The following is a 17734-nucleotide window of genomic DNA, read 5'->3' on the forward strand; positions in this document are numbered from 1 at the left end:
TGTACTTAAATCCGAGAACCTCAAGTCAAATGTTATTAGTCACATGCGACGAATACCACAGGTGTAGGTAGACCTTACAGTGAAGTGCTTATTTACGAGCCCCTAACCAACAATGCAGTTAAAAAAAAATATGGATAAGAATAAGAGCTAAAAGTAACAAGTACTCTACTTTTGTTTTTGCCTTAAGTAACCATCTGTCCTATGTAACCATACCAAACATAACATATCACTCTAATTTGCCTAGGTACATCTAATTACGTCTAGTCTATAAGACCAGGCTGTTTCATCTCATTGTGTTTGTGAAGGTGTCAGATCATTGTGCGTGTGAAGGTGTCAGATCATTGTGTTTGTGAAGGTGTCAGATCATTGTGCGCGTGAAGGTGTCAGATCATTGTGCGTGTGAAGGTGTCAGATCATTGTGCGTGTGAAGTTGCCAGTGAGAGGACGCTCTTCATATAGAAGGGTTTCTCCGTCTCTGTACATAATTCCACTCCACTCTCAAGGATGCAAAAGCTTTTTACACTAACACACACACACACACACACACACACACACACACACACACACACACACACACACACACACACACACACACACACACACACACACACACACACACACACAAACACAGTACACACTCCACATCTCTTTTACACATATGTACAGTACACACTCTCTCTCTTTTACACACTTACAGTTACACAATCTCGCTCTTTTTTTCTATCTACTTTCTCACAAACACACACCTCTTGTGATGTGTCTCAAAGCCTGAATAAACAATTCAATTAAACATTACATGGCCATTAAACACCAATTTAAACACCAGCCAAGCACTCAAAGCCTTGAATGAAGACTTGATTAGTACGTCTTGATTAGTACTGCTTGATTAGTACTGCTTGATCAGTACTGCTTGGCTGGAGTAAAAGGCAGCAACCCACCAGCCCTGGCAGGGGAAGTTTACCCAACCTTGGTCTAAACATCAGAACAGTAGCTCAGTCTCAGTCTCAGGCTTACATCCTGGTGCTAGCCTCCCCCAAAGAGAATAACAGATGGAAGAGAGAAATGACAGGATGCTCTCTCATAACCCGTGCCAGTCTCTGTTTGTCTGTCTGGTCTCTGTGTCTCATCCACTCTGTGGGCTCTTTCTCTTTCCCCACAATAAATCTGTTAAATATTAAAATACTGCAGCCGGCTGCTGTCTGGATACAAAGTGTGAAGAGTTCTGGACTGGCTGTGTACTGGTCTCTCACAGCTCTCTCTCTCTCTCTCATGTCTGTCTCTATTTCCCCCCTGGCTGCCTTTTCCGCCTGTCTATATTTTGATCCCATTTTTCTCCCTCTCTCCATCTCCCTTCCTGTTCTTTCCAAACAGATATGTTTAACCCCGAGGTGGTACACTGTATTTGATGCTCAGTGCCAAATGTTTATTCTTCACGATAGATTTCCTTGACGGTAAACCACAGTTTGGTCAGCATTAATAGTAATGCATGGTTGATGCTGTAGTCTACTAACGTTGCAAATGCAGTGTTGTCAGCATTATGCCTAGAGTCAGGTAATAAAGAGTTTGTATCATAGATCACTGTGTGTGCGGGTGTGTAAGGTGTGTGAGAGATCCAGTGAAGTATGTTGTGGTGGAGGTCAGACATACAGAGAGGAAGTGTGAAAAACAAATATGTCTGCCCTTTTTCTGTCTCCTCCTCACCTGAGGATGGACAGAAACCCCAGAGCACAGGACAGAGACCGTTCAACGGGTGCAGACTACTGTACAATCAAAGAGGAGAAGGTAGCTGTAGTTTACTGTGGTCAAATACGGACAAAGTCCTTGGCTCAGTCATCTCAATCAGGTAAGGTTTTCTCCCTGATATTTCATATTTCTAGTACAAATGTATTTTTCTCTACATTGGTTGGTTAGGTAGTGTACTCTAGACTAGGGCTTAGATTCAATCCGTAGCGTAGAAGATCTACGCTGTAGCGCAATTTAGATTTAAAGGCAATGTTCCTGCATTTGTGGATACTCCATGTTTGTATAATTTTTTAAATATATTTTTTAGGGGGTGGATCAGCTTTAATATTGCAAATAGATTGTGGCTTCTATGAATGTGATTGTCTGCATCTTTTACAATCCCCCATATATGTATATTTTTTAGAAATATATATGTTATTTTAAATATATATATATTGTTTTGAAATATATTTTCCTTTATTAATTTTCCCTCCCCTAATTGGAGTAAACTAATGAACAACAGCACTTAGGCTTTTACTTCCAGCTTATTCATACTATATACATTTTACAGACACAGTGCATTTGACATTAGTTATTGTTTGTTTTTAGTGCCATCCTTCTGCTACCCTTAACCCCTCCCATCTATCTCTAAAGACCATCCAGTCCCATCCTTCTGCTACCCTTAACCCCTCCCATCTGTCTCTAAAGACCTTCCAGTCCCAGCCTTCTGCTACCCTCAACCCCTCCCATCTATCTATGAAGACCTTCCATCTATTTTTCAATTGTGCTGTGATGTTTCACAAAAGTTCTGAACCTTTCTATTCTCATAGTTTCTACAAATTGTAAATTAAAGATGAACATTTTAACTAAGAGTATTATTATACTATTGATCGATTGACTATGACTTTTCCGATCACCCAGCAGTGCGATTTGCAGAGTTAACTCCAGGTAAATGTTGCAATTCTTCAGCCATTCCTGAACCTGCGACCAAAAACAGCTACATATGGACAGTACCAAAACAAATGATCTAATGAGTCTCTTTGCAGCAAAATCTGCATAGCTGGGATGGTTGTGTCCCCAATATACAGTTGGGCAAAAAAGTATTTAGTCAGCCCCCAATTGTGCAAGTTCTCCCACTTAAAAAGATGAGAGAGGCCTGCAATTTTCATCATAACTATGACAGACAAAATGAGAAAGAAAATCCAGAAAATCACATTGTAGGATTTTTTATGAATTTATTTGCAAATTATGGTGGAAAATAAGTATTTGGTCACCTGCAAACAAGAATGATTTCTGGCTCTCACAGACCTGTAACTTCTTCTTTAAGAGGCTCCTCTGTCCTCCACTCGTTACCTGTATTGGCACCTGTTTGAACTTGTTATCAGTATAAATGACACCTGTCTTAGTTTCTCCGCCTTCCAATTCCTTCTTCTATTTTTGTGGTAATGCTGCAATCAGTTGGTTGTAATTTTGGATAGAGCAGACACTTCCATATATTTTTGTTAGCTGCATGTGTGATATAACTCCACCAGTCTTGTTTATGATATCATTTACAAAGAATATATAATTTGTTTGTTTTTCTCCCCAAAAAATAGTTTTTTTAATCAATTAGTATATTTGAGTTGAACCATAATATTTGTTCTCTCTTTTCTGGCGGATTGAACTGAAATCGCAACCAATTTTCTATGGCTTGTTTTAAAAAAAGTGATATTTTGGAGATTTCATTTTCAAATAACCAAAAGCGAGAGGCTGTAATCTGAATAACGAGGAAAAGGCCATTCCTGAAGGCAATGTTCCCGCATTCACGGTAAACGCTGCATATGTCAGCTCAATGGGAAATTACCTTTCCACTTAAATTGCGCAACAACGTGGATCTTCTGCGCTACAGACTGAATCTAGCCCTCGAGCACTTGTTGGCTTGGTAACAACATTGGAAGCACAATAGACAGGTATTTTCCCTTTGTATTTATTTCTGCCTTTAACTTTCTTCCAGTTTCTATTTTCTCTGGGTGGTTTGAGGAAATTAGTCCTTGATAGTTCAAGGTAAACTGAGCATTTTTTCTTGCTACTGTATCTGCCTGCATGTGTTTTTTCGGTGTCTCTTGGCCTCTCTGCCTATTCAGTTCGACTGAATAGTGTTTCTGTGTCCCTCTGTCTATCTCTGGATAGCCTTGTCTGACAGCATGCATCGCCTGCGTGTCTCAATGTTGGTCTGCTTCATACTCCTGGGATTCCTCAGTTTCACAGGTAGGTGAACACCTTTGAGTGTACCACTCATAGGCTGTGTTTTTCACAGGCAACCCAGTTCTGATCTTTTGGCCAGTTATTGACAAAGGATCTGATCGGTCACCCATACTGTCCTAAAGTACTAGACTTTAGGTCTGACTCTTTCCGTTTCCCTTCACTGTGTCTTATCCAGGAGCAGAAGAGACAGAGACTGCCACAAAGGAAGGCAAAGGTGAGCCAGAAAGAAGGATGGATAAATATGTGTTATTATAGGGCGGCAGGGTAACCACTAGGCTACCCTGGGGCGGCAGGGTAACCACTAGGCTACCCTGGGGAGGCAGGGTAACCACTAGGCTACCCTGGGGCGGCAGGGTGACCACTAGGCTACCCTGGGACGGCAGGGTAACCACTAGGCTACCCTGGGGCGGCAGGTAACCACTAGGCTACCGTGGGGCGGCAGGGTAACCACTAGGCTACCCTGGGGCGGCAGGTTAGCCTAGTTGTTAGAGCTTTGGACTAGTAACCGAAAGGTTGCAAAATCGAATCCCAAAGCTGACAAGGTAAAAATCTGTCGTCCTGCCCCTGAACAAGGCAGTTATGACTGTATAACTGTTCCTAGGCCGTCATTGAAAATAAGAATCTGTTCTTAACTGACTTGCCTAATTAAATAAGGGTTAAAAAAATGTATCATTTGACTGATTGATTTTGTCCCTAGGCAGGGAAAAACGTGAAATGCCCAACTGGGCCCTGTGGTCGTCCGACTTCACAGGCTGGTTGCAGGAGCTGACTGCCCAGGCTGGTTACGACCGGATCCAGGACCTGGCCAGAACCTACTGGGCCCACTTCCCTATTGCCAGTTATCTAGGTTACGACAGCCCCGACGAAGACACAGAAGAATCTAAGGGGGTACCGGAATGAAGTTTGGGTCAAATTAAATCTTTGGAGAAGTTTTAAAATCACTGCCTTTTAACTATTGTCTGAATATTGCATTGATCAAACTATACCCTGAACATATTTAGTAGCAGACAGGCATGCATGCACACACAGTTAATGCTATAAATCTCCTTTGAACAAATTGATGGCTTATTGCGCTTTTCTTTGTCATCTAGTCAAAGCAGGAAAGCTTACAAAGTTATTATCTTTCAACAGTTTGATTCTCATACATTCAGATTCTTGCATCAGAAACCTGACTTGATCTTGATCTTGAGTGGCTTTGATCAACAATTTTGATTAAGACTGCACAGTGTTGATTGAGTTGGACAGAGAGCAATGGTGGTGGACAGAAGAGGGGGGGGGGGCTGTCCTCGTTCTACGAGACATCTGTAGCTTCTGAGAGGAACGGAAAACTGAAATAAAACTGCCACCTTTATCCAGCCTTGGACCAGGGCTCCATTAGATAGATCAGTAGTTCAAGTAAAGAAGTGGTGCTCAGTGAGTGTTACTGGAATGGGCCCTATTCGACCTCCGTTCATACATACAACAGAGCCCCTCATCAGAGGATTACTAATCAACACTCTTGTGATACGGTACCACAGCAAGAATCCTCTCTGCTCATGGCTCATCTGCCACAACACTGAATCTCATTTCATGGTGCAGTGTACTTACGGAGCAGAATGCTCTTTCTCCTGGAGAGTAAACTGCTGTGTCCAGAAATCCCCTGCGCTTTGCTGTTCTACTGGAGCTGTAGAAAACCTCCTGGAGCCTTCTATCTGCACAACCTGGTCTCAGAGCATTTCGTAATACTCTGTATGTAAATCCGAGACACTCCATTTAGTATTATATCCTACGTTTTGTATAGTATGTATTCATTTGTGGATGCCCATCACATTTCGTATGATATTACAAATTTGCTAAACTTATGGTATGTTATGAATACTAGCTAGGTGGCAACATTAGCTAGGCTAAGGGTTAGGTGTCAGGGTTAAACCTTTTTGGTTGTTAGAAGTTCGCGTTATACGCCAACCCATCCGCCCCAACCAATCACCCTACTTTTGTTTTTGCCTTAAGTAAACATCTGTCTTATGTAACCATACCAAACTAAACATATCATGCTAATTTGAGTGTGCCAGATTTACATTTACTATGTTACATCTATTCTATGAGACCAGGTTGATCTGCATGGTAAGGGGGCTGCTACGAAGGAGGTCGGTAAGCCAGCAGAAAGAAACAGAACAGCAGGGGGAATGGTCTCAAACCTCTGATTGCACATCCTTCTTTTGTGGACTAATTGCTGTGAGTTTGTGTGTATGGGGGAACAAGGAGTGCCTGGTGAAGGAATGCAGCTACTGTAGGCTTCAGTCAGGCAGAGTGTATGATGGGTTTATGTCTGGCTCAGTGTTGTAAAGAGAGGTGGGGGCGCTTAAGCTGCTACTGAAGAGGAAACGACAAAGACTGTAACATGAGTCTGAAGTCTCATGGGTCATCCATTTCTCCTCTCTGACATTCCTTCCTCCCTCTCTGCCCTCTGTCTATTCCCTCTCTTCCTTACAGTCTCTTTTTCTCGCTTTCTTTGAGTCCCTGTATTTTCTCTCTCCCTATCTGTCCCGCTTGCTTTGTCTCTCGTCTCTCTGTCTCCTCCCCCACCTTCCCCCTTCTTCACACTCTAGCACTTCTCTGCTTTAGCCCTGTGCCAGTGTGTCCCTGTCCAGCTTGGGCAAGACAAGGAGCTGCTGTTTGCTTCTCCAAAACACACACACGTTGACGAACGCACTCATGTCCACTGTGTCCACTTTGTGACCAGATTTCCTGGTGCCTCCTTGTATGTAAATTATTTGACGAATATTCTTTCAAAATAAAATATATTTATTTATTTTATGCCATATATTGATGTCATACATCCATGTTACCACCTGTTAATTATATTACAATGCGGGATAATTATGAATTAAATGGTTTCACTGTCCAGATCCGTTTACACTTGTGAGATATCCAGACGCAATGCGTGCCTGACTACGTCCGGAGGTGGGCAGGAAAATCTGATCACAATGCGTTTTAGGATCATGTACATCAGTGGTCACCAACCTTTTCTGAGTCAGGATCACTTTCTGAGTCAAAATGCAAGCAGGGTTCTACCGTTCAGATTTAACATGACTTAAAAAATCTAATCATCCTATGCAACATTTAAGCTATTAAAAACAGTACTGGCAATGAAGTTTGTGCAATAACCTATAGGCCCAATACTATTATCACAGCATATTGGCTTTGCATGAAAACTCAATGCGTTGTTGTTTGGACCAATTACATTTGAGGTGGGTTATATGATCACACCGGTAATAGATCAGTTGTTGTTTGGACCAATTACATTTGAGGTGGGTTATATGATCACACCGGTAATAGATCAGTTGTTGTTTGGACCAATTACATTTGAGGTGGGTTATATGATCACACCGGTAATGGATCAGTTGTTGTTTGGACCAATTACATTTGAGGTGGGTTATATGATCACACCGGTAATGGATCAGTTGTTGTTTGGACCAATTACATTTGAGGTGGGTTATATGATCACACCGGTAATGGATCAGTTGTTGTTTGGACCAATTACATTTGAGGTGGGTTATATGATCACACCGGTAATAGATCAGTTGTTGTTTGGACCAATTACATTTGAGGTGGGTTATATGATCACACCGGTAATAGATCAGTTGTTGTTTGGACCAATTACATTTGAGGTGGGTTATATGATCACACCGGTAATGGATCAGTTGTTGTTGTATTACTTGTGAGGCTCAGCTGAGTGGAGAATACATTTAAATAATATGTTTTTATTTTACTGGGCTGATGGTCAGTCTCAGAGGAGAGAGAGAGCAGTAGACGGCGGGTCCGCCTCTCAATGTCCCTCTACTCTACCGTTCCTCCACTGACTGACCAAAAAGGGACACCGTCTTCCAGCTGGTGAAACTCGAGTCGCACATTTCTGCCACATGCAGTTCATGTTGTTACTTTTAAACTGACAGTCTCTCTCTAGTCATGGTTTTAAACTGACAGTCTCTCTCTAATCATGGTTTTAAACTGACAGTCTCTCTCTAGTCATGGTTTTAAACTGACAGTCTCTCTCTAGTCATGGTTTTAAACTGACAGTCTCTCTCTAGTCCTGGTTTTAAACTGACAGTCTCTCTCTAGTCATGGTTTTAAACTGACAGTCTCTCTCTAGTCATGGTTTTAAACTGACAGTCTCTCTCTAGTCATGGTTTTAAACTGACAGTCTCTCTCTAGTCATGGTTTTAAACTGACAGTCTCTCTCTAGTCATGGTTTTAAACTGACAGTCTCTCTCTAGTCATGGTTTTAAACTGACAGTCTCTCTAGTCATGGTTTTAAACTGACAGTCTCTCTCTAGTCATGGTTTTAAACTGACAGTCTCTCTCTAGTCATGGTTTTAAACTGACAGTCTCTCTCTAGTCATGGTTTTAAACTGACAGTCTCTCTCTAGTCATGGTTTTAAACTGACAGTCTCTCTCTAGTCATGGTTTTAAACTGACAGTCTCTCTCTAGTCATGGTTTTAAACTGACAGTCTCTCTCTAGTCATGGTTTTAAACTGACAGTCTCTCTCTAGTCATGGTTTTAAACTGACAGTCTCTCTCTAGTCATGGTTTTAAACTGACAGTCTCTCTCTAGTCATGGTTTTAAACTGACAGTCTCTCTCTAGTCATGGTTTTAAACTGACAGTCTCTCTCTAGTCATGGTTTTAAACTGACAGTCTCTCTCTAGTCATGGTTTTAAACTGACAGTCTCTCTCTAGTCATTGTTTTAAAAGTTTAGAAATCTCAAATTTGCTGTAGCTTTCTTTTATGCCTGATACTTTACTGCAGACACGGTAATCTGAGCCATCTGATTGGCCAGCAGTAGGCCAATAGTGCACTTGATTAGTTCTCCAGGCTTGCAGGGAGGCAGAATTTGTACCTTCACACACATGAAATGGTTCGAAATTGGAATACTTCGCCTACCTGGCGAGAAGGGCAGCTAAATCGGGTGCACCTACAGCCAACTGCTCAAGATGAATTTAAAAAAATAGGAACACAAGGCTTTATCGTTTGGTTTTTTACAGAAATGTTCGGTGATCAACTAGAAATGACTTGGAGGTTGACCAGTCAATCACGATCGACCGGTTGGTGACCACTGATCTACAAATGTGGGCACAATCAGGATGTGGACACAATCAGGACAAAGGACGTATGTTAGCAGCAGGTATAAACGTGGCTTCTGAATCTCACTTCTAAACAGGCCATTGGCCTATCATTAACATTAACCCTTCAGCTAGACAGTGGTAGCAGACAGTCTAGTGTGTGTCTGCTGTGCTTGGTGTCTATGACTGACTGAAACAGTGTCAGTTACCTTGGTTGACTGGGACACGTGGATTAGTTAGCAGTCAGTGGCTGTGATCTTGCCCTGTACTGTTTACACCTTGAAAAGTTGGGTAAGATGTAAGAATGAAATAAGTTATTTCATCGGAGAGATGAGAGCGATATGCACGGGTCTTCACATTGTGAAGGTGTGTGTGTGCGTGCGTGCGTGCGTGTGTGTGTGTGTGTGCGTGCATGTCTAATGAGAAGAACAGAGACAGGGATGGAAAAATATTTATCAGAGGAGAGAGAAGGAGAGGACAATAAGACTGCATAGGTTTAGGAACTAAAGCAGCAAAGCGCTTTCTTAATGCAACTGCGTTTTCCATTGACTTATTCAATATCGCTCCCTCTTTCTGTCTCTGTTCAATTACTTGCAGCCTGTCTCATGGGCAGTGATGTCAAGGTAAATGCTGATCTCAGTCTGTGGTGAATAACCTAATGGTCCCTATAAACTCAACGAAAAAGGTGGGTAAACGCTAGCGCAAAATAAAAAAGGTGTGTAAATGGAGTGCGTTTAAGTGCATTTATCGTCCGCTACACTATTGTCCATGGGTCTGACATAACTGTTTGGTCTCTCTCTTAACCCTTGTAGTCTTAACATTCAGGATACTCCCCTTGTCTGAAGTGTCAAAAATGACCCGCCTTCACTAAACCCCTAAAATAAAGCAGTTTAATTGAATCTGTTTGCATGAAGAAACAACCTGTCATTCATCACAAACTTTGTGAATATCTGAGTTTTCCCTCTTCACAATGCAGAAAGACTGCATTTCATCAGTGGGCAACTCTCGTTTTTATTACAAAACACCTGTCATAATTGTTTTCTTTCCTAAAGTAGAGGTTTATTATTATTATGATTGCTAAAGGGACTGCATAGGTGTAAACCATTTTGCTTTGCAAGAGATAGCGCTTGTATAGCCTAAGAAGGTAGCAGAAATGTGCAAAAAGTAGTTTTGAATGCATTTTATTGAATCAACTCTAATTAGCACATGTAGGACAGTATGTAAGTGTGTGTGCCTGGACTTTGCAGATGTATCTCACACATGTGCAGCACATAGTATTTATTTTACAGTCCTTTGGGGTCAGAACTGGCATCTCCTCCTCTTGCCTGCCCCAGCTGCAGCCTCGGGTGGATCAGGACAAGATTCAGCCCCCTGAACAGCTTTCACAAGCGAGGCAGATGCTGCTGTGGGGGGGAGGGGCTCCCTTCTTTCAATGTGTGGGGTTACAAGTGCCTTTCCCAGCTGCTCCAGGAACACCCTCCTCTTCTTCCGCTTATCAGGCATCCAGGTAGGGTTGATCTTGTTCCATATCACAAAGGCATTGTATGAGGACATATCAGTGATGTTATGGAAGATGTCCAGGGGCCAGCGGGCAGTCATCCTCCTGCAGCTGTAAATTCCAATCACCTTGTTCACACCTTCTATGTTGTGGTTGTAGTCCAGGATGATGGCTGGCATCCTGTCCTCGCAATCACTGATCTCAGCTGTTTTGTGCAGTGTGCTCAGGAGGAACACATTCTTGTTCCTCTTTGGGAGGTAAGGAACTAGAGTGGTGGTGGGGGTGAAGGCAAACTTTGATGAGAAGGCCTCTCTCCCCCTTGTTGCGAGGAGTGCAGGGGGGAGCTCAGGCTTGTTCTTTCTAACTGTGCCAACCATGGTGATCTTCCTCTTCAGGAGCTGCTGGCTGAGAGCAATCAGTAGCACACAATCACAATTTCTCATTGTGTGTGTGTGTGTGTGTGTGTGTTTGTGGTTTTTGTGGTGTGTAGATGATTTTATAACTGCCGGGTCAAAAATGACCCTAAGACAATCTTTGTACCCCGGTGTTGTACAGCTTTCATGGAAATATGAACAAAGGAGACGTTTCACTTTTTCTAATGTTGGGGTCACTCTAGGAAAAGTCATCAAATTTCAAGTTGAAAAAATATAATTTACGTTTTTTTTTAAACATAGTAGCGAGTAATTTTTTACACGTACGGGTTCATTCAATTCAATGCTTTATTGGCATGGGAAATGTGTTTACATTGTCAAAGCAAGTGAAAGAACTAAAACAAAAAACAACAAAGCAAATCCAATAAAAACAAAGACAAAAACAACCGGACAATAACAATAAACATGACACAGATAAAAAGTTTCACAACATTTACATTTATATTATTAGCGGATAAATGTTACATAAGTGACATTATGCAAATAGTAGAATGTACGAATAATGGGGAAAAAATAGGCAGATAAATATAGGTTATATTTACATTGGTTGACCTTTTCTTGTGTCAGCAGGTTACACATTTTGTGGCTGGGATTGCACACAATATAGTAGCCAGATCTAGGAAAAAAGTTCCAAAGGCTGGGTGGGTATACAATCGTGGCCAAAAGTTTTGAGAATGACACAAATATTAATTTTCACAAAAGTCTGCTGCCTCAATTTGTATGATGGCAATTTACATATACTCCAGAATGTAATGAAGAGTGATCAGATAAATTGAAATTAATTGCAAGTAATCTTTGCCATGCAAATGAACTGAATCCCCCAAAACATGTCCACTGCATATCATCCCTGCCATAAAAGGACCAGCTGACATCATGTCAGTGATTCTCTCGTTAACACAGGTGTGAGTGTTGACGTGGACAAGGCTGGAGATCACTCTGTCATGCTGATTGAGTTTGAATAACAGACTGGAAGCTTCAAAAGGAGGGTGGTGCTTGGAATCATTGTTCTTCCTCTGTCAAACACGGTTACCTGCAAGGAAACACGTGCCGTCATCATTGCTTTGCACAAAAAGGGTTTCACAGGCAAGGATATTGCTGCCAGTAAGATTGCACCTAAATCAACCATTTATCGGATCATCAAGAACTTCAAGGAGAGCGGTTCAATTGTTGTGAAGAAGTCTTCAGGGTGCCCAAGAAAGTCCAGCAAGCGCCAGGACCGTCTCCTAAAGTTGATTCAGCTGCGGGATTGGGGCACTACCAGTACAAAGCTTGCTCAGGAATGGCAGCAGGCAGGTGTGAGTGCATCTGCACGCACAGTGAGGCGAAGACTTTTGGAGGATGGCCTGGTGTCAAGAAGGGCAGCAAAGAAGCCACTTCTTTCCAGGAAAAACATCAGGGACAGACTGATATTCTGCAAAAGGTACATGGATTGGACTGCTGAGGACTGGGGTAAAGTCATATTCTCTGTTGAATCCCCTTTCCAATTGTTTGGGGCATCCGGAAAAAGTTGTAGCGATGAGACAAGATAGTAGCTACTAAAACAATTGGATACCACGAAATTGGGGAGAAAAAGGGGTAAAAAAAAAATAAAAAAAATATGACAAGCCACCGAGGTCCGACAATCTGGATGGAAAATTACTGATAATAGCGGACTATATTTCCACGCCTATTTGTCACATCTTCAATTAAAGTCTTCAAGCTTCATCTTCAGCTTCATCTTCAGCTTCATCTTCAAGCTAAAGTAATTCCTCTACCCAAGAACAGTAAAGCCCCCTTCACTGGCTCAAACACCCGACCAATCAGCCTGTAACCAACCCTAAGTAAACTTCTGGAAAAAATTGTGTTTGACCAGATACAATGCTATTTCACAATAAACAAATTGACAACAGACTTTCAGCACGCTTATAGGGAAGGACACATAACAAGCACAGCACTTAAACAAATGACTGATGATTGGCTGAGAGAAATTGATGATAAAATGATTGTGGGGGCTGTTTTGTTAGACTAGTGCAGCTTTTGACATTATTGATCATAGTCTGCTGCTGGAAAAATGTATGTATTGTTGCTTTACACCCCCTGCTATAATGTGGATAAAGAGTTACTTGTCTAATAGAACACAGAGGGTGTTCTTTAATGGAAGCCTCTCAAACATAATCCAGGTAGAGTCAGGAATACCCCAGGGTAGCTGCTTAGGCCCCTTACCTTTTTCAATCTTTACTAATGACATGCCACTGGCTTTGAGTAAAGTGTGTCTATGTATGTGGATGACTCAACACTACTACACTTGCTACTACAGCAACTGAAATGACTGCAACACTTAACAAAGAGCTGCAGTTAGTTTCGGAATGGGAAGCAAGGAATAAGTTAGTCCTAAACATTTCCAAAACTAAAAGCATTGTATTTGGGACAAATCATTCACTAAACCCTAAACCTCAACTACATATCGTAGTGAATAATGTTGAAATTGAGCAAGCTGAGGTGACTAAACTGCTTGTAGTGACCCTGGATTATAAAGTGTCATGGTCAACAGTAGCTAAAATGGGGAGAAGTCTGTCCATAATAAAGCGCTACTCTGCCTTCTTAACAACACTATCAACGAGGCAGGTCCTACAGGCCCTAGTTTTGTCGCACCTAGACTACTATTCAGTAGTGTGGTCAGGTGCCAAAGAGGGACTTAGGAAAATTGCAGTTGGCTCAGAACAGGGCACCACAGCTGGATCTTAAAACTACACAGAGAGCTAACATTAATGACATGCATGTCAATCTCCCATGGCTGAAAGTGGAAGAGAGATTGACTTCATCACTACTTGTTTTTGTAAAAAGCTGAATGCACTGAACTGTCTGTTTAAAATACTTGCACACAGCTCAGACACCCATGCATACCCCACACGACATGCCACCAGAGGTCTCTTCACTGTCCCCAAGTCCAGAACAGACTATTGGAGTGGCACAGTACTACATAGAGCCATGGCTACATGGAACTCTATTCCACATCAGGTGACGGATGCAAGCAGTAGAATCAGATTTAAAGAACAGGTAAAAATACACCTTATGGAACAACGGAGACTGTGAAGAGACACACACAAAGGTACAAACACATGCATATACATACATTGTGATATTGTAGCCTGGTGGTATTACATTTTTTGTTTTGTAGATATGTAGTGGTGTCATAATGTTATATGATGTATTGTTTTGTCTTTTGATTTATATGTAATGTAAGTACTTTAATATGTTTGGACCCCAAACCTTTAGTTAACTAGGCAAGTATGTTTAGATCAAATTCTTATTTACAATGACGGGCTAATGGGGATCCCTGATAAATACAAATACACTGCTGTGTTTCACCTAACAAACATGGGAGTTTGTCCAAATTAGATTTGTGTTTGAGTTCTGTGGGTTTGTGTAATTTGAGGGAAATGTGTGACTCTTATATGGTCGTACATTTGGCAGGAGGTTAGAAAGTGAAGCTCGGTTTCCACCTCATTTTGTAGCCAGTAGCCACTTAGGTTGGAGTCATTAAAATTAGTTTTTCAACCACTCCACAAATGTCTTGTTAGCAAACTATAGTTTTGGCAAGTCGGTTAGGACATCTACTTTCTGCACGACACAAGTAATTTTTCCAACAATTGTTTACAGAGAGATTAATTCACTTAAAATTCCCTGTATCACAATTCCAGTGGGTCAAAAGTTTACATAAACTAAGTTGACTGTGCCTTTAAACAGCTTGGACAATTCCAGAAAATGATGTCATGGCTTTAGAAGCTTCTGATAGACTAATTGACATAATTTGAGTCAATTGGAGGTGTACCTGTGGATGCATTTCAAGGCCTACCTTCAAACTCAGTGCCTTTTTGCTTGACATCATGGGAAAATCAAAAGAAATCATTCAAGATCTCAGAAAACAAAATTGAAGACCTCCACGAGTCTGGTTCATCCTTGGGAGCAATTTCCAAACGCCTGAAGGAACCACGTTCATCTGTACAAACAATAATATGCAAGTATAAACACCATGGGACCACGCAGCCGTCATACCGCTCAGGAAGGAGACGCGTTCTGTCTCCTAGCGATGAACGTACTTTGGTGCGAAAAGTGCAAATCAATCCCAGAACAACAGCAAGGGACATGTACGTAAAGATGCTGGAGGAAACAGGTACAAAAGTATCATATCCACAGTAAAACGAGTCCTATATTGACATAACCTGAAAGGCCACTCAGCAAGGAAGAAGCCACTTCTCCAAAACTGCTATACAAAAGCCAGACTACGGTTTACAACTGCACATGGGGACAAAGATCGTACTTTTTGGAGAAATGTCCTCATGTCTGATGAAACAAAAATAGAACTATTAGGCCATGATCACCATCATTATGTTTGGAGGAAAAAGGGGGACGCTTGCGAGCCGAAGAACACCATCCCAACCGGGGTGCTTTGCTGTAGGAGGCACTGGTGCACTTCACAAAATAGATGGCACCATGAGAACGGAAAATTATGTTGATATATGGAAGCAACATCTCAAGACATCAGTCAGGAAGTTAAAGCTTGGTTGCAAATGGGTCTTCCAAATGGACAATGACCCCAAGCATACTTCCAAAGTTGTGGCAAAATGGCCTAAGGACAACAAAGTCAAGGTATTGGAGTGGCCATCACAAAGCCCTGACCTCAATTCTATAGAAAATTTGTGGTCAGAACTGAAAAAGCCAGTGTGAGCAAGGAGGCCTACAAACCTGTCTCAGTTACACCAGCTCTGTCAGGAGGAATGGGCCAAAATTCACTCAACTTAATGTGGGAAGCTTGTTGAAGGCTACCCGAAACCTTTGACCAAAGCTAAACAATTTAAAAGACAATGCTACCAAATAGTAATTGAATGTATGTAAACTTCTGACCCACGGGGAATGTGATGAAAGAAATAAAATAAATTATTATTAATTACTATTACTAAACTACTATTATTCTGACATTCCGTCATACCTGAGCGATATGGCGGCTGCGTGGTCCCATGGTGTTTATACTTGCGTATTATTGTTTGTACAGATGATCCTAACTAACTGAAGATAGGGAATTATATGGATTAAATGTCAGTGTAACGTTCGTCTGTGGGAGAAAGAGAGGAGGACCAAGGTGCAGCGTGGTAAGTATTCATTATGCCTTTTAATGAAAACGAATACTCGAACGAAACAACAAAACGATAAAAGACAATGACACGAAACGAAACAGTCCTGTCTGGTCACATACACAAAGACAGAAAATAATCACCCACGAAACACAATCGAAAACAGGCTACCTAAATATGGTTCTCAATCAAGGACAACGATTGACAGCTGCCTCTGATTGAGAACCATACCAGGCCAAACACAGAAATAGCAAATCATAGAAAAACGAACATAGACAACCCACCAAACTCACGCCCTGACCATACTAAAACAAAGACATAACAAAAGAACTAAGGTCAGAACGTGACAGTACCCCCCCACCCCACCCAAAGGTGCGGACTCCGGCCGCAAAACCTGAACCTATAGGGGAGGGTCTGGGTGGGTGTCTGTCCGCGGTGGCGGCTCTGGTGCGGGACGTGGACCCCACTCCACCATATTTTTTGTCCGCCTCCTCAACCGCCTCCGTGGCCTCTTTCGAGCGGCAACCCTCGCCGCCGACCGCGGACTGGGGACCCTAGCAATGAGTCCCAAATGGACGGAATTCCGGCAACACTGGACGAACGGGAGACTCCGGCAGCTCCGGAGTGAAGGGCGATTCCGGCAGCTCCTGGCTGACGGACGGCTCTAGCAGCTCCTGGCTGATGGACGGCTATGGCAGCTCCTGGCAGCTCCTGGCTGGCGGGCGGCTCTGGCAGCTCCCAGCTCCTGGCTGACCGGCGGCTCTGGCAGTTCCTGGTTGACCGGCGGCTCTGACCGACAGTCAGGAATTGTGAAAAACTGTGTTTAAATGTATTTGGCTAAGGTGTATGTAAACTTCTGACTTCAACTTGACCTTTTTATTTAACCTTTATTTAACCAGGAAGGGCTCATTGAGATTTAAAATCTCTTTTTCAAGAGTGTCCTGGCCAAGATAGGCAGCACCAAGTCATTACAAACAACATGAAAAACTACAAGTAATCTAGCAAAAACCATAGAATTCACAAGAGTATAGCAAAATCAAAAACAGCAAATTAAAAACATTGACAGGTCAGGGAATCAGTCTCAAGATCATTCATCAGTGATTTAAAAATACCAATTGGAACAAGTTCTTCCAATTTAAAAGTATTTTGTCAGGCGCTCCAAGACTATGGCGCAGAGTACATAAAAGCCCTTTTACCAAATTCAGTTTGGACATTTGGAACAGTTAGCAGGATAAAGTCCAGCGAATGAAGAGAGTACCCACCACATTTCTGAACAATAAAAATGGCCAAATAAAAAGGTAGTAAACCCAAAATGGCTTTGTAAATAAAAGTATACCAGTGACTGCCAGAGCATCTAGGGTCATTCAGGTTATCAGTGGTAACAGACATAAAGAATCTTGTAATGAAGATTTAGATGCTGCTGTAGGCCCTCCTTGGTTGACATTAGACGGTAGACATTTGATTTCAGTCTAGTAGGGTGAGGCCGGGTGCTGCAGAATGTTCTAGTGCTCTTGCCAAATCATTGATATAAATGTTGAATAGGGTGGGGTTCAAGATGCATTCCTGTGGAACACACACCCGTTCGGGAAGAAATCTGTGTGTTTATTGGCAATTCTGATTGCACA

General features: G+C 42.0%; 1 protein-coding gene across 1 annotated transcript; it reads left to right on the top strand.

Moving 5' to 3' along the window:
* Window positions 1-1616: 1616 nt before the first annotated feature.
* Window positions 1617-6766, top strand: LOC110520546 (otospiralin). The gene is made up of 4 exons (XM_021597936.2): window positions 1617-1843; window positions 3892-3969; window positions 4142-4180; window positions 4664-6766. Exons 1-4 carry the CDS (start codon window positions 1672-1674, stop codon window positions 4864-4866), a joined length of 492 nt encoding a protein of 163 aa, XP_021453611.1. The 5' UTR covers window positions 1617-1671; the 3' UTR covers window positions 4867-6766.
* Window positions 6767-17734: the final 10968 nt, after the last annotated feature.

The sequence above is a fragment of the Oncorhynchus mykiss genome, chromosome 3, assembly GCF_013265735.2.
Source record: "Oncorhynchus mykiss isolate Arlee chromosome 3, USDA_OmykA_1.1, whole genome shotgun sequence".
NCBI lineage: Eukaryota > Metazoa > Chordata > Actinopteri > Salmoniformes > Salmonidae > Oncorhynchus > Oncorhynchus mykiss.